Below are 27,056 nucleotides of genomic sequence, written 5' to 3' on the forward strand. Positions count from 1 at the left end.
TCCGCTTTTGGGGTTCCACGTGCCCGGTATGTTGTCATGCTGTGTAAAGGAACTTGATATACATCTCCCTCCTCTACTGTGACATGTGGAGTAAATGCATGCGGTCTCATCCAATAAAAGGCATACTGGGCTTGCGCACTCAAATAATAAACATAGAAGTCTGGTGCCCCAAACCCTCCTTTACCATAATCAGTAGTTAGGATCGACCATTTTACACAGGCATGTTTGCCTTCCCAAACCAACCAGAGCAGAGTCCCTCGGAGAGTGCTAAAGAACCCCTTCGATAGCACAATCGATATATTAATAAACAAATACAAAAACCACGGCAGAACCGCCATCTTGAATAACACAATATGATCCGCCAATGAAAGCGGTAAGGTTACCCATACGTCCACCTGCTGCTCCAATTTGGTGTATGCCCTCCCATAATTCTCACATATCACCGCATCCGGGTCTCGGAAGACCCAGACTCCAAGACATTTTATTGGGTCCACAGACCATACCAACGGGAAATCCATGTCCTGCTGTACCGTGGACTCCGTCAAAGGAATGACAACAGACTTATCCCAGTGTATGGTTAGGCCCAACAAACAACCAAACCTTACATACTCTCGCAGCAGTTGCGCCAAGTACCTGGAAGGTTCACGAACAAAAAGCACCATATCATCAGCATATAATGAAATGGCCACGGGGCGATAGTTGAAGTTCAGTGCTGTTTCTCTATGTCTCTGTCTAATAACGCACGCCAGTGGTTACATTATAATCGCAAAAAGCATCGGAGTCAAAGGGCAGCCCTGACGAGTGCCCATCTTTATTTAAAACTGGTCTAATGTCAAACCGCCAACACAAACCCTAGCCGATGGATCCGCATATAGCACCCTGATCCACTGTATAAATATAGGCGGAAATCCCATGCTCTGAAGAATAAAAAATATATATTTCCACTCTACCGAATCGAACGCCTTAGCAGTGTCCAGCATTACCGCTGCGGCTGACATGCTTGGCTCCAAGATATGAAACATGGAAAATATATTCCGAAGATTGTGGGAAGTGGATCTATCAGGTATAAAACCCGACTGGTCCGGCAGCACCAAGCACGGCATCAGGGGTTGCAATTTAACAGCCAAAATCAATCTTGGCAAGGATCTTTGCATCAATATTAATCAGTGAAAGGGGACGAAAAGTGTCACATTTATCTAGGGGCTTGTCTGAGAAATGTTATATATCAGCGTCTGCCTCAGTGACGGCGGTAGTATCCCCGACTTGTGTGCCTCAGCATACACCTCCAGCAGATATGGAGTGATCAAGTCTGCATATGTTTTATAAAATTAAACCGTTAGGCCATCCGCCCCCGGCGCCTTTCCATTGGGGAGGGCTAGTATAGCAGCCTTAATTTACTCAGTGTCAATAGGCAAGACAGCCAAGAGCACGCCACGTCTTCCAGGTACCCCTCCAACTCAGCCGCTGTCGCCTCCCATTTGGATGTATAGATGTCCACTTAGAAGTGCCAGAACTGCTCGGTAGTAGCGAGTGGGTGATAATGCTCCTTCCCCTGTGGGTCCGTGATCTTGTCTGTATGTGGTTGCTCCATATGGTCTCTGATCTTGGCCGCTACTGTACGCCCTGATCTCCTCTCTCTCTTTATCTTCTCTCCATGAGCCTATGAGAAATGTATCGCATTTCAATGTCAGTTAAAGTATTATATTCCAAGATCTGCTTGTGTATTTGGGCCAAGGTGTCAGCCGATGGAGCCACTGCGTAGCTGCATTCCAATACCTGAAGCGCAGTCTTAATTTTGAGAAGCTGCACCCTAATATCTTTCTAAATGCCCGCCGCAGTACCCATGCACACTCCCTTGATCGTCGCCTTGAAAGCTTCCCACAAAGTTGAAGCATCATCCACAGAACTCTTATTGATCAGAATGTATTGTTCTATAGCTTCCCGCACTGTGGCCTCATACACCGGATCAAGTAAGGCCTCCGAGCGCAGCCGCCACGTGAATTGGCGATGCAAGGCCATCGGGATCTGTATCTCTACCTGTACCGGATTGTGATCAGATAAAGTGTGCAGCAAATTCGCGACCTCCAGGACCCAATCTGTCGCATCACCACCCAGCAGCCACTAGTCTAAACGCGACCAGCTGTTGTGTAGCGGTGTCGCATGTGTTCCCTCTTTCGCCAGGGCATTTCCTACTCTCCACACATCACTCAATCCAAATTCAAGCATAGCACTTTTCACGCACTGGGCTACTTTAGGAGTTTGATGTGACGTTGGATTGGACTTATCCAGTTCAGGGCTTAAGTATGTGTTCAAGTCACCTCCCCACAAAATATTGGCTTCCGGCCTAACCCTCGGTTTAGCATACATCCGTACAAAACACTCCTGATCATCTACAATAGACCCGGACATGCTAATTATAGTTATCAAAGAGCCTCCTAGCTCCCCTTGTACCATTGCGCATCTCCCATCCTCATCTATATATATCCGGGCAGGCATAAATGCCACACACCGTTTAATCAGAATCAGCGAGCCTCTAGCATATGATGAAAAAGACGCCGCCAGTTTAAATCCAGCCCATCTTCCAGCAAAACCTCACTCTTTATGTTTAGTCAAATGTGTTTCCTGCAATAAAGCCATGGCGAGTCAAGGAGGCCAGAATTGAGGCCCCTCACATTCCAAGTCAACAACCGGTATCGCTCACCCATATTGGAACCGGATGACTCCGGGCAGCCTGATAAGTAATGCGATCAGCAGCGGAAGGGAGTGTCATTACCACGTGCGGCCTTCTCACCACAACAACCAGCTCTCACTCCAACCGATATTAATGTTACAATCACCAAAAAAAACATATTAACAATTAGGTTGAGACCATCACCATCCCCCCTCCCACACATTTACCCTATCTTCCATACAATTCAACAAGAGGGGAACACCCGCTAGGGGTGAGGGAACGGCAGCGAACACTCACTCCGTGGTGAGACTTGTCAGACTTTAACTGTATGGTAAACCTGTGCGTTATCAACAATTAATGTAATCAGCGTCCAAGTCACTGACTCAACACAATTCAAATAGACCTACATGCAAACATGTGACAAATATATATGGAAACCATCCCCTATCTACAGCTGTTCAAACAGACAAGACCAGATCAGCACCCGCAAGCAACTCCATTATAAATCCACCCTTGTTCATTACAAGAAAAAAATGATGTCATCATTCCTAATCTAAGTCTTCTAGATTTGGCGTGGCTGTTGGGCTCCCCAGCCTGCGCTGCTGAGACCTAGACTTGCAGATATGTTTTGAAAATTTCAGGGCTGACTTTGAGACTTTGAGTCTGTGAAACAGTGTGCTTGCCCCTCTTGAGAAATTTTCAATTTGGCAGGGTACAACATTGCATAGGGTACAGAGGCAGTCTGCAGCATCTTCTTCACCGGCACACACTCCCGCCGCGCTGCCTGCACTGCAGGGGTGTAGTCTGGAAAAAAGGACAGGGTGTCTCCCTTATAATTGATGGGGCTCTTAGCTCTGGCCTCCCACAGAATAGTGCCCCTGCCAGCGTAGTTTAGTAGGTGCTCTATTATCGGGCGCAGCGGCGCCTCCGGTTTACGTCTGGGGCCCAGGGAAAAGTGTGCCCTCTCATCAATCATTACTGTGGATAACACTGAGCCAAACTGTTTGCGCAGCAGGCCATCAATGCATGTCTCCATTTTGGATATGGCAGTGGACTCTGGCAGGCCAATTATACGAAGATTGTTGCGCCTAGAGCGCGCTTCCAAATCCTCATTTTTTGCCTGTATGATCTCTAAAACCTTCTCCATCTGTAGAATGTGGGTCTGGGATTCCGCTTGCGAGTCCTGCGTGTCCGGTAGTCTGTTTTCCAGGACATCAAGCCTATGCTCATGCTTGTCCACCTTCTTCTTCACCACATTAAGACCAGTCACCAGCGCGTCATTTTTGCTGTCTATCGATTTCATCCCAGAGCGTAGTTCTAGCAGGATAGTTCTAGATTCATCCTCTGAGTCTTCCACTGTCCCTGAAGCACCCTGTGTCCCAGGCTGGTCCCCTATAGTTTCCGCCGCGCGTGTGTTACGCTTATTTTCAAATTGAAGTTTCGGCTGTTTGGGGTCAGTTTTCCCATAATGGTGGAGGTATATGAACAGGGTATAGCGCACTGTCTCTGCCTCAGCTCTTCTCGTGGTTAAGACGCCAACACTCAAATCCGTTTCGTCAGTAGCTCAACACCCCAGCCGCGTATCGATATTGCAGCACCCCTCAGCAGCCAGGTGGGTCTAGCAGCCTGCAGGTATGCATGCCGTTGTCACTCTCAGGGGGTCAGCGTTGTCTTGAGCCAAACCCTCCGCCGACTCCTTCAATCACCACCACCTAGGCAACGGCCAATCAGGCCCCAGAAATCGCCTACACACAAGATGAGACTATGGCATTATTATGTTATATCCTGCAGCGCCCAGTCACGGTCAAAGACCTTCACCACAGTTCCCCGCTTTCTAAGTAGAGCTCTGCCACCAACTGCTCAGCCCGCACCACCCAGGAAGCCATGCCAGACCCTCTGCACATGCCTGGGATATGCACGCAGCCCCCCAGCTGGCCCAGCAGCACCAGCAGAGCCCTGGACACCCTGGCCCACAAAAGTAGGCTTGGTCATGTACCAGGGCATTCAAACTGGCACCTCCACACCACGGGGCGCTAAGCCAGTACAACTCTCCTCAGATAAGCAGTGGTGGTACCGCCACACTGCACCCAGCACAGTCAGCCCACCCTGGCCCACCCAGATGCCGCGTATGTGCTATATCAGGCGCGTTCAAGCAGGGCCACGCAGCCCGACCCGCACCCGGCACAATAAGTGGGCCACTCCCCACCTACCTCACCTCCACCAGGTCCTCAAGCACGCCGAGCTCCGCCTCGGGTCAGGGTTCAGGGTGCTCTCCGCAGGGCTCGTCTCATCCCACAACGGTGGCTGCAGTCCTCCGGGACTCCCCCACCGCAGTCGTATCCTGTACCTCGCTTATTGTAGCCCTGTCTCAAGTGCAATTTTCAGCCGGCAGAGCGCTGTCCCGTGCAGTGCAGTGCGACCTCTGTCCGGGAGCAGTACAGCGGTCGTCCGCACCGCGCCGTCTACCCCTTTCAGCAGTGTCCATTTACGGCGGGTCCTCGGGCGGGGCGCCATTTTCTGAACAGCCGATCATCGGAGTGAGATGTCGATTCCAATGGGTTCCTCCGCTCCGACAGGCACAAAACACTCCCCGATCATGCCAGGGGGGAATAGTCACTGATGCATGTATTTGTTTAACAGCACAATTGACCATAATGCATGGGATTTGCCGGATCTGCAGGTGTGGCGTGCGGAGCGCCCTCAAGAGGCAGCCATTCCCCCTTGCGCTGTAACCACACCCCCTAGTCCCAACAATCATATTACGAGTTTCCTCTCCTCCAGGGTATCCATGGAGGGTCTTCCTCCATGTAAACCCGGGAGTAGAGAAAACAAAGGGGCCCTTACAGGGCCCCCCTGTGCCTCAACCACATGTGGATGCACCCCAGAGAGCAAAACATGTGCCCCCCTTTGTGCCTGCACATAGGTTCCTGCATGGCATGGATTTTCGAGTCCATGCCATGCATGAACATTGTAGTGCGGTCCCATTGCAGTGCCTTTTACATATGTACCGCTGCCTTTTGAAAGAGACACCGCCATGCCGTCTGCCTGTCAGACTACTCAAAAGTCATAATCTGGTGGGTGGGCTGCAGCAAAGGTGGTGCGGCAATTTGCTTCACCACCCCACCGTTCCACCAAAAAGTCGCAATCAGGTCCTAAATGTCCAGAGGCCCAACCGACTGTAGCTCCTGAGCAACTGGGCCAAGTACCCCTTCGGTACTTGGCTGTCTGTGGTAGCTGTGGATGAGCAATTAAGGGCTCCCTTCGAGGGAAGTGTAGATACAAATTAGTGAACAGGACACATAACTCAAAGTGCAAAACACATTGTTAATAAATCAATGTGCAGTCAAGTACTTGCTTTTATAAGAAAAAGCAATATTTTATTTCTAACTCTACACATGCAAAGAAATAACAACCTTCATTATCAACAACACAATCCCCTTGTAGTCGGGGCTCTAGAATTTGTCAATCAAATCCCTGTCCTACCCTCTTCCTTGTAACGTGGTGGAGTGATTCCCCATTCACTGGTAGCTGCATCCAGGGTATGCATACCACCAGACCATTCTCAAAAGTTTGCCTTTGACTCTTTAGAATTGATCAAAAGTGTTTAGATGCTGCAGCACCTTCCGCAGCAAGCCTTCTGTAGCTAACAGGCCCAGTACAAGTCTTAGCAGCTCCTGCAGCACGGAAGCATTCAGCATCGTGGCGAGTGCCCTGACCATGGGCACTTGAGATTTCTGTTTTTGCTCAAAGAAGTCGGGCTGATTGCGATACACGTAACAGCACTCGGCAGACACTGGCTCTCTTCTCAAGTGGCACTGCCAGCTTCCCACTGATCAGAGGTGCTACCAGGCTGCTAAGATGCTGACAGTCAATCTTTCCCACACGAGGGTGGGGATGGAAATCTAGTCCTTCAGCTCACAATAGGAGCCAACCTCAGGTGTGATGTCATCAGCAGAATCTTTCACAGTCCTCAGGGGTCAGTCACGGACAGGTCTCTCATTTAACCCACTGAATTCATCCTCAGTCTTTCCTCAGGCAACAGCCCACATTTTTTGGCAACATCAGTACCGGCAGCCTCTCCTGGCATACAAGGTTGTCAAGGCACTTTACAAATCAAGTGCAGACTCCTCTGTTGGTATTGCTCCTACCATGGTGGGTATGGGTTATAGCGCCAATGCAGTTTCAGTGATGGCCCCCTTAGGAATATAGAGTCACTGCAATGCAGTGGTACATGCTTGGCAAGACCCCATGGTGCTCAGTATATGGCTTAGTCCATAGCAGCCCTCTCCTGGTCCCTGGACCCACACTGCACGCTGGCAACGACAGATCAGTGCACCTTTGTTCCCTCACACCTCACTTAGGAAGTCTTTTTGATATTGCTCTCCACTGGGCCTCACTCCCTTCAACACTCTCTTTTCCTCACAGGCCACTCTGGTTTTGGTAAGGCAGCTAATGGTGCTCAAGGCTTGATACAAGCTGGTCCCCTCACACAGGAGGGTAACTAGCAGGCCTTGGCCCCCAGTCTTGATCACAGGGAGAATCCTTGGACAGCTTACCTTCTCACAGAGCCTGTTTGGCTACTTTGCAGATGACAAATGTTGGGGTCTCAACCTCCCCATTTTTAGTCCTTTTCCAAACTCCAAATCTGATTTAAGGCCTGAATCATTGACGTTTTCTGCTGGGATTCTGCTTCTTTTGAAGTGTACATGTTTCCTTCTCTTCTTCCCCATTGAAAGGTTTTATATCAGAGCATGAACGTCTCTGAAGCTGTTTGTCCTACAACACAGTTCATGGGAGTGACCAGAGTTTACAACTGGATGTCATCCACAGTGATGTGTGCATCAAAATGTTAACCTGGGTTCCCAGCCCTTCTTTTTTTGATTACCTTATATGCCTAATCTCCTTCTTCAGATGTATCCTGGTCCCTTCCTTGTAATCTAAGACTGAATCGAGGAGCACCCTTTTGAAGTGTAAAGCAGGAATCTATTCATCCTTTCCTCCAGTGTGTGTCCTACCCAGCTCACAGAAATGCATCAATACACAAATCTGTCAGGATGATTCTTCTACTCCTCATGTCTTCACCAGACAGGAATGGGCTTCCCAAAATGGAATCTAGGGTCCTCCATGTAATGTACCATTGCAGGCACACTTAGACACAGTACGCATTTGCAGCAAACATACTGTCCAGCACTCTTACCTCCATGCATTTTGCCACTACAGACACACACAATTAGCACACACTTTCAATCTGTGTGCAATGTTCAGTACTGTATCCTTTCTTTATCATCCTGGGTTTGCCATTTGCAAACACATACACTTACCATGTATGTGCTCCACAGCACCACCTTTCATATATTGTACTTCTCAAAAGCACACATTCAACCTGCACATGCCTTAATTGTGCAATCCACAGCACTTTATCTCTCATGCAATATATTCCTTACAGGCATACATACACTCAGCACATGCACTAATGCCACATATACAACACAGTTCTGCTCTATCTCTATAAGGTATCCTTTCCCAAGCATCTATACATACAGCACAGAGGCACTACTTGTATGCTGAACAGCACTCCACATTCACCTGATGTAGGTCACAGGTGAGTTAAGCAAACAGCAGCAGAATTTAAAAAATATAAGCCTCACATCCGTGACACAGGGTAAAAAAGACCTGTTCACTCCTACTGATCACTGCACATTATGCTGTCACCACTATGCTCATACTGCCTACTTCTTAGTGAAGGTGGTAGCCTTCCACTACTATGAGGGTTGTGCTTGGGGTGCCCTTACAGGTCCAAAAAGGCTGTAATCCACAATCTGTAAGTCAGTCCTATGGTATGGCACACATACATGATTCGTGTTTGCCTATGACAACAGAAATCAGCATTACGGAGCAAGATTTCAGTACAGTTGGCCCTCAGGTCAGGAGTACACATGTGTTACCATGCAGAGTACTTTTCCATCACAACATTATATCAAACATGTTTTATTACTGAAACATCTAGTGTGGTCCACAGTATTATTGCACAATGATCCAGTGGACTCAGAGTTTACAATTGTAAAACACACTTCATTGAAGTCCATGGGTGGATAGTGTGAGTGTGTTTGCATGTGTGTGTATTATAATTCAGCATATAAATGTATATCCAGTTCTATATTTATCTACAACATTAAATTAAAACAACATTTTGAAGTAAAGAAAGGGACTTTGATCATTTTGTTCTCTAAAACCTTGAGGTTGTCCTCAGTCAATGTATACCAATCTTCTTCTCAACACATATGTTTATATGAAGGCATCCCAGGTCAAAATAATTTACTGTGGCCTTTACAAGCCACTCTAACTAACCATTGCAGTGTTGCTCTTCAATTTAAAGGTTTGGTATATACTCTTCAGATTTCATCTGCGTATTGCTTGGCTAATATATCACTCAGAGGTAAAATGGCAGTGGTGCAGGAGCGCCACAAGGGTTATGCTAAGCAGGGACTGGCGTAGTCCCACTCAGAATATTTTGACTTCCTGGACCGCCAGCCTTTTGATGGCAGAGCCCCGCATGAAAAAAAAGGCTGGCAGTGCAAGAACAAAGGGGGCCCTACAGGGCCTTCATTCTCCCCACCATAATGACACATTCAGGGATGTACAACATGTGACACCCTGTCTGTATTACCCCAGTTCCAGCACAGCACGGACATCACTTTCCGTGCCATGCTGGAACTTTTTGCCCATTCCCATTGCATTGGCTATTTTACAGGCAGCGCCATGGGAAAGGACAAAGGACCACCAACTTTATTGGGAGTTGAACTAGTGTAATACAAGTTCAACTCATAATAAGGCCGTTGGTCTGAAGAACCGAGTTTTAGAACCCAGCAGCGCCAGGGATAAAACAAGATGTCTTCGGATTCCCCTGCCTCGGCAAACAGAGACACGGGACACTTCTTGATGACGTCAAAGACCAAGTTTTATTGGCTGCAACCAGGAACGGAGATCTACGAAGCACAACACAGGTGGTTCGCTAGAGACTGCACAAATTCAATGAGCGGAGCATGGTCTTTTATGCCAAAAATCACATTCCAGGCTAGCATCGATTTCATACAAATTGACCAATCAGAACGTGGCATTTCAAAAGTAGCGCATGTCGACAATACCAATTTCCGTTGTCCAGCCCACCAGAAATGACCAAGCACATTCCAATATCCTGTTCGATCAGGCCGGACAAACCCATCATAAAGCCTCAACCTAAATCAGTGATTATGCCATAAAGGAAGGAACAGAAACAGATGAGAAGCAAGATAGAAGGGTGGGTGCAGTGTACCATAAACTCAGCAATGTCCTGCTCTTCGATCTTTATCTGACCAGCTGTTTAACAAGGAACTGGCTCAGCGAGGTCAGCCTCGGGCAAGGGAGTCAGTTCGGTCAGGTCATGCAAGAGTCAGCTAAGGTGTTCGTGTCCCAAGGACTCGTTCGGCCGTAGTCATCGGCCTATGTGAGGGCAACCACACAAAATGGCTGCCGTACACAAAATGGAACCCAAGGGTTCAAATGAAATCCCTGAATACGTAGTGCTCTCATTGATCGATTATGACGAAAACACTCGTACACACCGCACTCGTGATTTGCGGTCCGCTGATACCAAAATCGTCTATTTCCGACGACCTTTATTGAACAAGTTCAGAATCTACGAACCACAGACCCACGAACTACGGAACTACAGGTCCATGCACAGGTTTGGCACAACGGAGCCAGCATTGCGCCCCTGCACCAAACTCGTAATCAGGCCGTTAGATTACAGAGAGATAAAATGTACTATTTCCACTCCAATAACTGCAAAAATTGGGAAAGTGTTGGATTGCGAAAAGGTAACATTTTCTATTCGTACTGCAATAGGTGCAACAGTCGGGAAAGTGTTGGATTACAGAGGGGAAGACGTCACTATTCATACTCCACTGAGTGTAACAGTAGGGCAAGTGTTGGTTTGCAGAAGGGTAACATTTACTGTTCCCACTCCAATTAGTGCATAAGTTGGGAAAGTCTTGAATTGCAGAGAAATAACATTTTGTTTTCCCTCCCCAATGAGTGCAACAGTAGGGAAAGTGTTGGATAGCGGAGGAGTAAAATTGAATAGTCCCACTCCAATGAGTGCAAAAGTAGGAAAATGTTGTATTGCAGAGGGATACAATTTAATATTCTCACTCTAGTCAGTGCAACAGTAGGGAAAGTGTTGGTTCACATAGGGGTCAAATTTACTATTACCACTCCAATAGGTGCAACAGTAAGACGGAGGTTCTGGTGTTGTCCGCAATGGCTTCACCCTGGTCTAGCTGTTGCTGACCTTTAGAGTTAGGCATAGTGCCTTCGCCAGTACCTGTAGGTAAGAGTTTAGGCATCAGGCTGGATACTGATTTGTCACTAAAGCAGTAAGTCTCAGAAGTAGTTGGGAGCTGTGTTGGCTTAATGCGGCAACTCTGGAAGTTGATTCACCTGCTGTCTGTATCAAGTAGACAGACTGTGGTGACTGCGCTCATTCTTTCCCGTCTAGATTATGGGAATGTAGTGTATCTTGGGCTACCTGAGGCCCGCCTAAAAAAACTGCAGGTTGTCATGAAAGATGCAGCGAGGTTGATCTACATGCTACCCAGAAGCGCCCACGCAACCCCAGTATTGAAGCAGCTGCATTGGCTCCCAATGAAACAATGTATTGAATTCAAGGCTTTATGTATTGCATATAAATCACAGTTTGGCATAGTCCCAGAATATATCAGGGACCGTTTGAAGATTTACGCACCCAGCCGCTTGCTCTGGTCATCAGACTTAAATCTCCTGGTCTGCCCACGGTTAAAAGGAGCTAGACTGGGTGGCCGAACCTTCTCTGTTGTGGCTCCCAAACTCTGGAATAAACTACCAGAAACTCTCTGTAAAGAAACCAGGCTTTTACCGTTCAGGAACTGCTTGAAAACAGTGCTATTTCGAGAAGCCTACGGTTAGGTTCGCCCGAGGTTGCTGCTTGCCTCTTCAGTTTTGAGCCCTCTATTCTGTCGGACTCTGTGGTGCATTTGTATTTTGAACTGTGTTAACATCTTAGCACTTAGAGACCCTGGGTGATAGGCGCTCTATAAGTATAAATAAATACAAATACAAAATAAGTAGGGAGAGTGCTGGATTGCGAAGGAGTAGAATGTACAAGTCCCACTCCACTGAGTGTAACAGTAGGGAAACTGTTGATTTGTGGAGGGATAAAATGTACTATTACAATTCCAATGAGTGCAAAGGTAGGAAAAGGGTTGGATTGTGGAGGGGTAAAATGGAATAATCACACTCCAGTCAGTGCAATAGTAGGGAAAGTGTTGGTTCGTCACTTAGTGGAATAAGCATGATAAGCGCTATTTTGTAATATTGAAATATATGAATTTGTAGAAAAGAGAGCCAGTGTAGCTCAATGCTGCCTCTCTCATAGCGTGGCTCATAGCATGGTGCATGTGCCACCTTGTCCTGAAATTACCACTCATGACAGTCAGGGTTGGTAACCATCCTTTTTCCTGATTAATGTCTTTGTGAGCTAGCTTTCCAAGGTAGCCAGGAGAAGCCATTATTGGTGAATTCTGATGTATCCAGGTTTGAAAGTTTTAATGACAACCCCTATGATTTCAAGTGTTTTTCTTCTAAGACCTTTCGGCAGCATAGCTGAAAGTTTCAGCAGGACTGCAGAATCAGTGTATCCAATTTCATGCAGTTCATCTTGGTCTCAGCTCTATGCCTTGTCCTGCTGGGGGAATCTGATCTCCTAGAAAAAGAGTAAGTTTAAAGGCACACAACCTGACTGGGGTAACCCACCAAACATTTTCAAACTTACATCTTCACCAGTAGACCACGGATTACATTGTAACAGCAATGGCAAAGGGATCGTACCAGTAACCAAGAGAAAATGTTTGCCCTATGGCCAAGAAATGTGTTCAACATTTTGGTTGCCAAGGTGAAACAATGTTGATCCACATATTTTAATTCATTATCTGAGTTTGAAATTTGTTGTGGAAAGAACTAGTGCACTGGTAAATGGTTGTTTAGTTTATTTAATTTTTTTAAGCACACCCATGCTTTTATTAGTACCTAAATATATCTATGTATTCTTTGCAGAAGATCAAAACAGTCTGTGTATCATTTTGACCATCACCCTTTTTAATCAAAATGACTGCAATTGGCATACACTAAATTTGTTTTGTTTATCTTTTTTAAGTGAGCATTGTGCATTCGCTCATGGCGTATCTCATAAACAACAGTTGTGCAGCCCTCTTCTGGACTACTGTTCCTGGAGCTAAGGACCTAAGATCTTATGTGATCGAATGGGAAAACCTCAGTCAAGAAAAGAGAATACAGTGGATATCTGTGCCTCCGGACATCAGCAGATATTACATAAATGGTGAGTTATGGATCTGATTTGTTTGTGTAATTCCTTTGCATTCAAGCAGTGGTGAACACCGGTGAAATTGTGCTGTGCATACTCACAAAAAGATGTAATTGTAGTTCTGTTGCAACAACCTACATTTGGAACCGAGTTCAAACCTTTCTCCCCCAGTGATTGGATCCATATTAGTTGCCAACAGGCTATTTGAAGGCATAATATATTACTAAAGTAACAGGAAATAAAACAGTAACCTTCTACAACACATTAAGTTCCACAATTTTCCAGAGATAGTGTGTCTTAGAAAGTGGAATCAATTAAGGAAATTGTTCTCTCTATGATATCCAGCAATCAAAGATATTTTGTGAAACCTCCATGGTCACCTCATTGTGATGCAATTTGTGTAAAATGAAACGCCAGGGAAGCTGAAATCAGAAAACTCTGCTATATATGTGATGACCTGCTCATTGTGCAGAATGCTCCTGGTGGCATTAATCAAGAGTTCTGATAAACCCTTAGTACATATTCAAAATCTGTGTGAATGTTTTACCCCACTTTGAGATGCTAGAAGAGGGTTGAGACAAATATATTAATAACAACAATACAGTAATAAATAATGTACAAAAATGGAAAGTAAAATCCACAATACAAAAATTATATTACAGCATTTTATTTGAACAGGCAAAAAGAACCAATGTTTTCCTGGTATGACAACGTAAATTTACAATTTTAAGAAAATCAACTTATCAGACTTTCAGTGAGACTTATAGAGTTAGGATCTGGGGCTCTGTCATAGATTTTAATTAGATATTAATACTGATTAGAGGCCATGTTTTTGTGAGGTGGCTGATGGCTGTGCTCAATAAAAATCCATGCCTTTAGGAACCATACGTAGGCCTCTCCTGTGAGGAGAGAAATGCGGTCTATGTGTTTATAAACATGGCCATCTGGGCTCCTCATCTATAGAGGATACGTTATAGGAAGCCATGTTTGATTTCAGTCATCTATTCCCGATGTGTAGGTGGGTCTGGGGAGTACCAGTGTATCAGTAAGCACACTTTAGCAATGGCAAGGGCAGTTAACAACCACTGTTTATGATACAGGATACTGTCTGGCTTGGATATATGATGTTACAACGCGTCCTTTTACAACGCATACCATGACCACGGATCTATGACAACGCAGGTCATGTTACAACGGATCCCTTTACAACGCAATTCACTACAACGCAGGTACTATTACAACGCAATACCATTACATCGTAAGTATAATTACAGGTAAGTAAATAAAATTAATATTTAAAGTAAATAATTATTAATGTATTATTAATTTAAATTATTTATTATTAAAAAAATAAAACATATATTAATACAATTAATTTTAATTTTTTTAATTGTAAATATATATTAAAAATAACCCTGTACCCCAAAACCCAACCCCAGCCCTAAAACCTAAAAATACCCTTGTACCCCAAAACCCAAACCCAGCCCTAAAACCTAAAAATACCCCTGTACCCCAAAACCCAAACCCAGCCCTGAAACCTAAAAATACCCCTGTACCCCAAAACCCAAACCCAGCCCTAAAACCTAAAAATACCCCTGTACCCCAAAACCCAAACCCAGCCCTAAAACCTAAAAATACCCCTGTACCCCAAAACCCAAACCCAGCCCGTAAACCTAAAAATACCCCTGTACCCCAAAACCCAAACCCAGCCCTAAAACCTAAAAATACCCCTGTACCCCAAAACCCAAACCCAGCCCTAAAACCTAAAAATACCCCTGTACCCCAAAACCCAAACCCAGCCCTTAAACCTAAAAATACCCCTGTACCCCAAAACCCAAACCCAGCCCTTAAACCTAAAAATACCCCTGTACCCCAAAACCCAAACCCAGCCCTGAAACCTAAAAATACCCCTGTACCCCAAAACCCAAACCCAGCCCTAAAACCTAAAAATACCCCTGTACCCCAAAACCCAAACCCAGCCCTAAAACCTAAAAATACCCCTGTACCCCAAAACCCAAACCCAGCCCTAAAACCTAAAAATACCCCTGTACCCCAAAACCCAAACCCAGCCCTAAAACCTAAAAATACCCCTGTGCCCCAAAACCCAAACCCAGCCCTTAAACCTAAAAATACCCCTGTACCCCAAAACCCAAACTCAGCCCTTAAACCTAAAAATACCCCTGTACCCAAAAACCCCAAAAAAGATAAACGTAACTATAATTATACTTACGATGTAATGGTATTGCGTTGTAATAGTACCTGCGTTGTAGTGAATAGCGTTGTAAAAGGATCCGTTGTAACATGACCTGCGTTGTAAAAAATCCGTGGTCATGGAATCCGTTGTAAAAAATCCGTGGTAACAGTTGTACACCGTCTGGCTTATCAGAAGCACTATGTAACAAGGCTAGCTTGTCAGAAGGCATACATCCATATTCTGTCTAACTGATCAGTGTGTCCAATGCTGTTTTCTAGTTTTCTAGTATTAATCTATACTTGGACAAGACTATAATATGTGTGTGTTAGTCCCACCAATTTCTGTCTGGCTGGGATGCAGCAAAGCCAGGCAGAATCCACAGTCCTAGATAGGATGAATATAATGCCCTTGTCCAATAACCTGTGCCCACCCTTGGGTGGCTTGGCACAGAGCAGTCAGGCGTATCCTCATGGTCAAAGTGTGAAGCATTGGCACAACCCCCACTTGCAGCAGACTGTGTACACTACAAAAACACTCCACACTCCATGTATAAAACACCAGTCTTTGTATTACACACTCATTGAAATCAAAACAATATACACATTGGATATAAACTTTACAGTTGTATTCATTAGACAAACTCTTCCATTAGAATCAAAACAGCATGAACATACATGTACTAGTGTTACTAGTCATAGGCATTATATATTAAATTACCCACTAATACCAACAGGTAGTAACTCGAGAATGCAAAGTTAGCCTTTAATTCCCATTGTACATCAAAGGGGAAAAATATTCACCCTGACATCGTTATGAAAAAGGCGAGAATGGCAGATTTCTTATAGCTTAACTCCAGCAGAGATGGCAGCCCCAGTCATAACTGATGCATAGGGAATTTTCAGAGTTCACTTGCTCCGTTATCCCCTCAGCCTTTTAAGCAACATAAACCCATGTGCATACTTTCCTGAGGTATTCACGATCCAAGCAATCCCTTGCGCATCAAATGCAACAGAACCAAATATGCAGGCTATTCAGAGATATTCCACTTTCCTGCTAAGAACTTTTGCACAAAACACAACATTCTCATCATTGCACACCCCATACAGTTGTAATGGTCAAAAAATCACAGGCTTGGCCTACGCCTCATGGCCCAGCCCCTCATCCACTCCAATTACAACAGCCAATGATACCCGCTGACGGCACTTTGATTGGATTGACGGGACCAACTAAAGTTGAAGGAAACAGTTACGTGTTCTCGTCCATCCAGATGAGGTCCTCAGGGACCCAGCAGCACCATCACAAGTGCAGGATCACTTGAATCCAGTCACTGTATTCTCACAATAGAGTACCTTGTGGCGTGGGTCCTGGGAGAGGGAGCCTGCGAACTCTGACTGAGGCTGAGATGTCAGGCAATGTCTTCCTCCCAATCTGTAGGTCGCAGACAGTCTAGGCTGCCAGCTCGGGCCCCATGGACTCAACAAACGTCCCCCACCATTCCTCGGACACCACATGCTACATAGTGCAACCCAGCAACGGTTTCCTGTTGTAAGCTCGGGTCCCTTGGATTCAGCAGACTTCCCCCACACTCCACAAACTACTCAAACTATGGTGCCTTCGAGTGGGCCCCAGATTGTTACAAGCACACTCCTCAGCACAGTGTAAATACTGTAAATGTTGGGACAGTCATTGTCCCAACCGAACATCCCTTCTACCCATTCCCATCACAACCTGCGTGTACCTTGCAATCTCGTGGAAACAAGAAGATCCTTTTTGTCCCTGCGATCCCCTTAGACAGAAGGTTAGCCAACCGGCCCTTGTAGAGTGCTTAGGGACCCGGGCCTAAAAAGATGGCAATTAACTGCAGGCCAGCAACATACAGGCAAAATCCACCAAGAGATAGTCCCCTTCCTAGAGCACGACAATCCTGAAGCCACAAGTCTTTGGATAATCCAGTTAAAGTCCCTCCTGTCCAAATAGTTCCTCTTGTTGATGTCCCAGCATCAGACCAGTGTAGTATGGATGCATTCTCAAAGTGTCTCTAACTCCTGTGGGCAGAGCCCCAGTAGTTATACTCACAACAGCCTTTAATAATTAGATCAGTTTAAAATGTCACCTTTGAAATGCACGGGCCATCTCAACATTTTGTCATGTCTGCCATCCTATCCCAGGAGGCTTGATCACTATCAATAGTGGAAGCAAGACCCTGGTCCTTGGAATGCAGGTGCCACATCCACCCCCTCATTACCATTACAGTAAGGCTGCTTAGAGTCAGTGGTCTACAGTGTCCCTTGAGCCCCTAGTTTATGGTTATCTTATAAGTTATGCACAGACGTAGCTGTCCACCCAGCTGTGGATTGGACGTAGCTGTCCACCCAGCTGTGGATTGGAGACAGCTGAACAGGCACACAGAGCCACAAGCACAAAGATACCCATTTACCCAAAATGTTATTTCCACCGTAGTAATGTTGAATCCGCTCACACCACCAGAGAGGGCTCGCCGTAACTAACTGATCAATATCAAACACTATGCTGCTACTCTTCTTCACATGGGAAATACAGCTCGAAAGCCTTTCCACAGATCCCTCATGCCAATGCAATGCAAGAAGCAGGCCCTACCATACTGAACACACAATCCAGTGCCATTCACTACCAGGGCATGTAGTGCATACACGCAAATGCCCTACCTCTACTCAACACTGCACCCTGTCCCCAAAGAGTACTTTGATATAGCAAGAGAAATGTGGAGTCTTGGCAAGCAGCTCTGTAAATGCCTAGCCAAGTAACAGTAACCTGCACATGTAGGCCCCGTCATGTCATGGCAAACCTGCTGCATGTTTGAAGAGCTGCCTCTGTGGATGACACAGCCAGTGCTGCAGGCCTACAGAGGAGCATTTGAGGCACATGCCCTAGGTATATGTTTTACCCCTTGACTTGGGCTTACAGCTAACTCAAGTCAGCCAATCATGTATACACTAATCACCAGTATGTATATGACAAGCACAGCGCTTTGTCACTGAATAGCAGTGTCAAAAGTGCTCAATGTCCTAAGGCTAGCATATAGATCCACAGAAAAATGTTCGGGACAAAAGCAAAAAGTCGAGGGAAAGCACCATAGATAGGGCCTTTTCCAACAGTGTGGCAGATCACATTTGGACTAAGTCCATCTCCTACAGAAGGAGTTGCTAGCTTTAGTGTTTGCCGAGTACCATTTTTAAAGTATATCATAATGATTGATCCCTGTATCACGTGATGATGTAATTTAGGACCACTCAGCTGTCTTAAATTCCTGAACAAGGAGCTCTCGCAACATAGAGACTCCTTTAGCGATTTAAAAAAAGGTTTCACCTTAATAAGCCTTTATGCAGTGCAGATATTACTCGCTAGTTTTGGTCTCATCTCCTTAGATATTCTCAAATATCGGGAAGTCAGATAAATCACATGGAGTTTCTCTCATTCGGCTTTTAAGACAGTATGTGAGTTTGATAAGTCATTACTGTTGGCGTCTAGTCAGGTTATATTAACCTTCTAATAAGCGAAATGGTTTCATTTCACCCTTTGTTCTCTGCTGGTCTGTGTATGTAGAACTGCTTTCGCCAGATAAATAATACATTCTCATTATGGAAACCATATTGACCTCAAGAAGAACAAGATTCTGAAGATAGGGTTTCACCTTCGAATGCTTATGGACCGATTTCCATATCCATATTGCCATTTGAGTTATTGCGTTACTAGACAACAGAGATGATGCTTTTGAAGCATTTAGTAAAGATTCTATATTCCACTAACCCATGTTGAGGTGTTCTTAGCCTGGGGTATCAGAGTTGCTATCTGTGATACATTTTTTGCCTGGTATTAAGACTCAGCATAGATCTGTATGTAGGAGACCTAGCCTGTATGTTAATAATTTAGAAGTCTTCAAACAAGGTATCATGTTTCCTCAAATAAAGCATTTGATATAACTGTCTTTCTCATATAGATTTTGAATTGTTGCTGTCTATGGTAGCATGCCTAGGGTATTATTGTTGCAATGTGTGGTACTATGAATATCGCAATCATCTGCATCCTACCCCAAAGTAACAAATATAGTTGGGACCAACCTCAGTAATCATTGGGTGTAAATTACTGTGTATCATGTGCGCCAGCACTGTATTGATTAGAATGCCCAAGTATGTAACTTTCTCTTTTCTTTACTTAAAGTTGTAACCTGTGATGGGTGCAGTCATGCTGGTTCTGGACATAGGAAATGCCTTGCTGTTTCCCCTGTTAATTCTGTATCCAGCAAATAAAGAAAATGTGCTAATGATGCTCAGAAGGTTTGGTAGTGAGCCACGTTCTGTTAGGATGAGCATAGTATACTACCATTTTTGATTCCCCTGTGGCTTGTGAATATCCACTATTGTTTTGCACTGCTGATGGCTGCCAATAGTGGGTGGGTAATGTGCTTCCTTAGGTTGTGCTGCAATTAATAAAAAAGGTGTCATTGAAGCATTGAATAGCCTTCCCAACTTTTGATTGACATCACACCCAGGCATTTTTCATAAAGTCTCCCAAACATGTAGTTCCATCAATCCTGTCAAGTACCTTTCCGGAGTCAAGGGACATGGCTAGGAGTTCATCTTGAAGTTCCAGATAAGCCATAGGAGGTGGGACCGTGCTGTACATGTTATTGTTCCATGCTGCAAGGGACAAACACCACCTGTGTGGTGAACTTGAAATGGTGTTACATTCTTGTTCATCAATATCTTTGCCAGTATTGTGACATCTATGTTCATCAATCGATGCTTTACTTGTGAATGATGACAGTGTATCAGAATAATTTGCCTCTGTTTACACTCAATAGTTGACAGCCACCATCTGCGCTGTTCAATTTTGCAATTCACCAAGAAATCATTCTCTGACATGACTCTACTTTAGGGTAGATCAGTAATGATTTTTTTTTTTGATATATAACATGCTCCATGATTTTTCAGGGATCTTGCATTAACAGTAGGAGTTAAACGGCCACATGCATCATCCCAGCCGTTTGCGAATTCCAAATTGCGAAATTAGGGAATCGCAATTTGGAATTCGCAAAAATGGGATGCATGTATATTTTCGCATAATATTTGCGATTCAGTAAAAATCGCAATTTTTACCGAATCGCAAATATTATGCGAATTCTAATTTGCGATTTCGCATTTCCCATTGATTCCTATGGGCCAAAAGGCCGATAGGAATCAATGGGAATTGTGAATTCGCAAATGAGAATTCACAAAATGTTAATGCATTCCATGGGTGCAGGGGGGGTCCAAAGGACCCCCCCTGCACCCCTGAAATGTATTTTAAAGTGGATGTTTCACACACACATGTCCTAAGGACATGTGTGTCTGTAATATGACAGTGTTCAAAATGCTAATTTGAGCATTTTATTTTATTTTTCGCAAATTACCACGAGGTTCACCCTCGTGGTAATTTGCATCCCCTAATTGCGAATTTGCAATTTTAAAAGCAATCATGCATTGCTTTTAAGGAATCGCAAATTTGCGATTCCTTAGAAGCAATCGCATTTTTGGAAATCGCTAAAAATAGCGATTTTGCCAAAAATGATTGATGCATACTAAAAAGATATTTAGGAATCGCAAACGGACGATTTTATTGAATCGCACCGTTTGCGACTCCTAAATACCTTGATGCATGTGGCCGTTAGACCATTACAGACCCGTTCTTCCGTCTCCAGTATACCTGATGTTTCTGAACTGTACAATCCCCTGTGGTAGTCAGCAAAATTTTCTAAGATTTCTTGTGGAACAACTCTGAAAATTCCCTATGCATCAGTTATGACTGGGGCTGCCATCTCTGATTCTCTCTGCTGGAGTTCGCCTTTTTCATAACGATGTCAGGGTGAACATTTTTACCCTGTGATGTACAATGGGAATTGAAGGCTAACTTTGCTTTCTCGAGTTCCTACCTGTTAGTATTACTGGGTAATTTAATATGTGTGTTTTTGCATCTTAATGATTCATTCTTGGTCAACCTTTTCCAATTTCTTCCTATTTTAGATGTGCTTATTCTCACAGAATCAGTGGGTATGTGACAGAGACTCTGCTTTAATCTAAATAGTTCCGGAAATTATCTTTTTATAATTCTCTTTTCTACTAGTGTCCCATATTTAGAGATGTTCATACACCACTGTTGGATGCTCTGCTAAATTTCTCTTACAACTTTAATGCTGTGGTCTGAATGGGCTCAGTATTTTGCAGAGATACATGAGTAAGAGGATAGAAATAATTCAGCAAGGAATCATCTACATGTAAAAGGTCTCGGAAGTGAGTGCCCCTTGGGGATAAGGTGGTTTCTAGAAGTATATTCTTCATTGTTTGTTATGTTCTAACCTTGGTCATCAGCACCAAGACCATATTATTCTCTGTTGTTAATGAAACTGGAGTATCTAGGATGGTGGAGGAGAGATTGCCCTGCTCTTTTTAGACCCCTGTGCCACATTGGACATGGTGACTCATGCGATTCTCCTGGATCATCTAAATTCTGCCGGGATTCAAGACACAGTGCTACACTGGCTCTCTTCTTTTCTGACAAACAGAACTCAAGCGGTTTCCCTCCATCACTTCTGATGGTCTTTTAAATCCACTTCCTGTGGAGTACCTTGGGGCTTTGTCCTGAACCTAATGGTCTTTAGGATTTATGATGCCCCTCTGGCCACCCTGATTCAGACTTTTGTCTTTAGGTTTAACACCTATGCCGTTGGCAAGCCACTTAGATTGAGTCAAAATTTCAACTCTTTTTCAAAAATATTTCCAATTCTCTGACATTTTGGGAGTAATACGATTCTTGACACTTAAATTCAGACAAAATAGAGGTTCTTCTATATGGTAAAACCTCAGCACTTGGCTCTCCTTCTTTCTCCACTTCTTATGTCCTCAATTTGGGGATTCTAATGGCCATCAGTTATACTTATAAAGTTACATTAGCAAGAAACATGCTTTTTCTGTTCAAAATTCTACTCAAGGTCCTTCCTTTTCTTCCCTCACACTCTTTAAAATCATTAGCGCAGGTTCCAATAATCTATTTTCTAAATTACTTCTATTCCCTAAAGATAGCACTCCAAAAAATTGTATCCAGACTCCAACACATTCAGAATGTGGTAGCTAGGCTGACACGTTGCCTGAATCTGTCTTTTTATTCCCAAACCCAGGGGCATATTATCAAGCCTGTGCGCTAAAATTATCGCCGCTTTATCTTATCGCCGCTTTATCGGCCGTTTTCGGCCGATAAAGCGGCGATAATTTTAGCGCACAGGCTTGATAATATGCCCCCAGTCTTTAAAGTATCTGTGTCTTTAACTTAAATCTGTTTATAACCCTTCTTTTCTGTACCTACAAAGTGTGTTCTTTTGTGAAAAGATGCACAAGTTCTTTGTTCCACTAACACTTTTCTACTCATGGTACCAAGATTTAAACATTCATGTTCCAGCGACAGCAACTGTTAGGGATAAGGGCTAGAAGAGACGCCATCTTGTGCAAAGAAAGCCTTTCTTCTCCAAAACGTTTTTGCGGTCAGCACCTATCCTAGTGTGGGGAGCGCTGAATCGCTCCAGCAGAGCACCCTGCAAATACATCATTAATTCATTAAACATATATTTCTTCTGCTAGTCTGATCAGTTTCCAGAATTATAAAATGTTAGTTCTTCTGAGCTTTGAAAATCATTTACATATTGGGTTAATCATTGTTATTATGTATGCAGCACTGTACTCAATGCGGAAACAAAAAGTACATGAAGTACAAAACAACATAGTTTGAACGAGTCTAAGGTGCTGTCTTGTTTTTCTATGGTCTAAAAACGGCAAACGAATGTTCCTCATGCTTTCTCACGGCAAACTTTCTTATATCATTGGATTGTCCTTGGTGGCTTACATTTTTACTGCTATATTTCAGATTTTCGAGGGAATAAAAATAATTTGAACATTATATTATATCTGACTTTCACCCCCCCCCACACACACAAGATAGGAATGTATTTTCTTAAGACACAACTATCCCATGGCTGTTCCTTTTCCACTTCCGCATACATTTGACACATTGGAAACACCTTCTATCTTAATTTAACATTTTGAACGCTCTATGCTAAGGGGATATATTTTACCTCTGTATGGCCTGTGCCTATATTTGAATTCTCGGATAACGCTAAATTAACGGTAACTAATTTAAAGTAATAGTATCTTTTAAATCACATTTTTCAATCACATAATGTATTATTTTTTAGATATATTATTAGTACTATTAGTACTTTCATTTTTATGGACCTGGAGGAGAGTATAATGTTCGATTTTATTTTTCAAATCTGTTGGGTGTCGTCCAAACACTGACACGTAAAACAAAAATAAAAAATAAATAAAACAGAACGTTAAAGTAACTTCTGCAAGTCCCAGGGACCTCATTTATGAGAAATGACGCATCGCTGCGTGAAAACAGCAATGAGTCACTTCTCAGTGCGGACTCCTTGCGACATACCTGATGTGTCATATTTAATGTATGACGCATCATGTCAAAAGGAGTTATAGATACGTCTGTATTTCTGACGTATCTGTAAGCGCAAAAGTGACGCATTGCTGGGGTGTGTCACAAAAGTGACGCAACTCCAGCAAAGCGTCCTTTAACATGGGGCAAACCCCATGTGAAAGGGCCCGCGTCAGTCTTTCGCCTGCAGTTAGGCAGGCGTAAGATTTTGACGCATTTGAGTCCTAGAAGTGGCGTAGTGAAATCTGGTAGATTTCACTGCGCCACTTCTAGACCCTTTCTTACTTGGGAACACCCCCCCTGCATACATTATACCTGCCGCAGGTATAATGTGGAGCAGGGGCCTCATTTATGAGAAATGACTCACCGCTGCATGAAAGCACCGATGCGTCACTTCTCAGTGCGCACTCCTTGCGACATACCTGATGCATCATATTTAATGTATGACGCATCATGTCACAAGGAGTTACAGATACGTCAGTATTTCTGACGTATCTGTAAGCACAAAAGTGACGCATTGCTGGGATGTGTCACAAAAGTGACGCAACTCCAGCAATGTGTCCTTTCACATGGGGCAAACCACATGTGAAAGGGCATGCGTCAGTCTTACGCCTGGCGTAAGATTTTGACGCATTTGAGTCCTAGAAGTGGGGCAGTGAAATCTGGTAGATTTCACTACGCCACTTCTATGACCCTTTTTTACGTGGGAACACCCCCCCTGCATACATTATACATGGCGCAGGTATAATGTGGTGCAGGGGTTTACAAAGTGACGCATCTACCTAGATGCGTGACTTTGTAAATATGGCGCAATAAGGCGCATTTTTTATGCCACTGGTGCGTCACAAAAAGTGACGCACCAGTGGCGTAAAAGTGAAGCACAGCCTCATAAATGAGGCCCCTGGAGCCTAGAAATATGTCTTTAGGCAGTGAGTGCGGCTGCTCTACCTTGCAGCCGATTGGAGACCATCATTTCTGCCAATAGTAAATGATGACAAAAATGTGCCTTGCTGTATGAAGAAAAAGAGTTAGAAGTGCAGTTGATATTATGCAATATTAAAAGAAAAACATAATTATAAATCGAGTGTGGATGAAATGTAAGGGGGTGGAGCTCGAAACGATGGCATATTATAGTAAGGATTTACAAGGGTGTGATCGTGTCCATATTTGCAAGTTTTCCAATTATTGATATAACGGAAATATTCTTTGAAAATTTGTGTTGTTCTTTATGCCTGAGACATTTATGTATAGAACGTAATCTTATACTTTTTTTTTAGATCACTTTATAGCTGTTGAGAAGTACCGGTTTACTCTTTATCCAGTACTAGCAGAAGGGATTTGTAAACCTAAATCAACAGATAGATTCAGCACAGGTAAATATAATAGATGTTTTGTGCCTTACCACTTGCAAAACGTTCTCATTGTTTGTGTTACAATATTTGAGCAAATATTTGCACAAAAAGCAAGTTATTTTCTAGTGAGTTCTGATTACTGGGATTGCTTTTAATGCAAAACATATGTCAGTGATGCTTGGGAGGGCTAGTGTGCATTTGCAATGCAGTCGTGCCTTCTTGGATGGCTTGTTAGCCCTGCTCTTGGTTTAGTTCCCAATAGACACCGGCTCAGACCTGAAATCTGCTATTGCATGTGATACTAATTGGCAACCTAGTTTGTAAGACTGAGATGAGATGCTTAGCAAAATGGATCCGCATGGAAAATGAATTGTCCTCTTGGTCCTCTGTGGTGCTATCCCTCGAGGTGTCTTGAAGCGCGTTTGGCGGGATGCTGAGGAATGCGCGCAGTCGAGATGGAAGCGCGGGTCTTGAGCTTTGTATATAGATGGATGACTTCTGGTTCCCGTGCTGTCAGCTTGGCACCCATCACAGAACACTAAGCCTCTTGAGAAAAAAGATGAAGTGGCATTTGACCAATTGCTTGTTTTGCCTTCTTAAAGCAGATTCCTCGAATCTCATATGAGTCATACTGTGCAGTGTTAAAGTACATTGATTAAAAGACCCCCTCGCATTATTCTCAGGTAGAGTACTTCGCATAGCGATTAACAATTTTTGTAGAGCTTTACGATTGATGTCCCTTTCTTGTCAACTTAGTTCGTCTTTATTCAGGCTTTGAAAATCAAAGGGACCCTGGTTGCAACACTCTGGGCCCGATTCACAAAGGTAAACCACTTTGGGAATTAAAAAAGGGCATTTACAAGTACTATCCTTATGTCCGCTCCCGGGGCAGATCTCTGGCCGAGTGTGGGCATAAAGATACTGAATAATGTTAATTTTATCAGTAATGTGGCATTAGCAATCCACTTAGAGAATTATTCACTTAGAATGTACCGGCAAGATATCTTGATTGTCTTATAATACATTTACTTCCTGAATTTGAGTATTACCTTATTCCCAGACAGCAGTGCTAACAAGTAAATGTAATATATATATATATATATATATATATATATATATATATTCCAGCTCCGTTGCACCGAAGGTCTGGGTCACTCGCAGGCGGGTGCCTCTCGTGGTGGTGCCCCACGTCAAAAATGTCAGCTCTGTCTCTCTCTTTGTCTTTCAGGAAGAAAGAGAAACGGCACTCGCAGGGAAAGTGTTCAATAAGTTTAATCAGCACACTCGGCAGACAAACGCGTTTCGGTTCTCCTTCGTCAGTGTCTACCATTGACACGGAAGGAAGCAAGTTTTAAAGCTCTACAGCGTCTTGTTGTATCTGCATAGAAAGAGGACTGACGTTTACCACCGTGATAAACAGTTTCATTTAGTGCATTACTCTTAATTTTTACATTTCAAAGAAAAACACATTCACGAAAGGCATTGTAAGATACATTTCAACTTATCATTCTAGATATTTACATTTATGAAAATAATCACATTTAGTGTGAACTAAATTTCTCTTTCGTGTGTGGTGTAAGTTATTCAGCCGTGGATCGGCATAGCTCACGGGGTGAACTCATTACAGAATTTAGGCTTTTCCTAAATGGGAAGCTAATTCTTCATTCCTGTTCAATCCCAGGGGGGCCTTAGTCTGGAGGTCAATTATGTAGCGGGATTCAAGTCTTCTTAATTTCCGCAACCTGTCTCCACCCCTGGGATCCACTGGTACTTGATCCAGCGCAAAAAATTGCAGCAGTTCCCTGTTGCTATTGTGTCTTGATGCAAAATGTTTTGCTACTGGATAGTTGAAATCCTTGTTCATAATGGCACGTTGGTGCTCTAATATGCGTAGCTTGACATTTTTTACTGTGCTGCCTATGTATTTCAAGC

The 27,056-nt window shown here is 43.8% G+C and overlaps 1 protein-coding gene across 1 annotated transcript in view; it reads left to right on the top strand.

The window, feature by feature from the left end:
• The window catches only part of LEPR (leptin receptor), a 422,515-nt gene that overhangs the window by 326,320 nt on the left and 69,139 nt on the right, over positions 1–27,056 (top strand). The window contains exons 11-12 of the mRNA XM_086925355.1: positions 12,900–13,082; positions 25,050–25,145. Coding sequence (XP_086781481.1) covers positions 12,900–13,082; positions 25,050–25,145 — 279 coding nt within the window. The remainder of the gene's footprint in view (positions 1–12,899; positions 13,083–25,049; positions 25,146–27,056) is intronic.

Source organism: Lissotriton vulgaris, chromosome 1_1 (genome assembly GCF_964263255.1).
Source record: "Lissotriton vulgaris chromosome 1_1, aLisVul1.2, whole genome shotgun sequence".
Lineage (NCBI taxonomy): Eukaryota > Metazoa > Chordata > Amphibia > Caudata > Salamandridae > Lissotriton > Lissotriton vulgaris.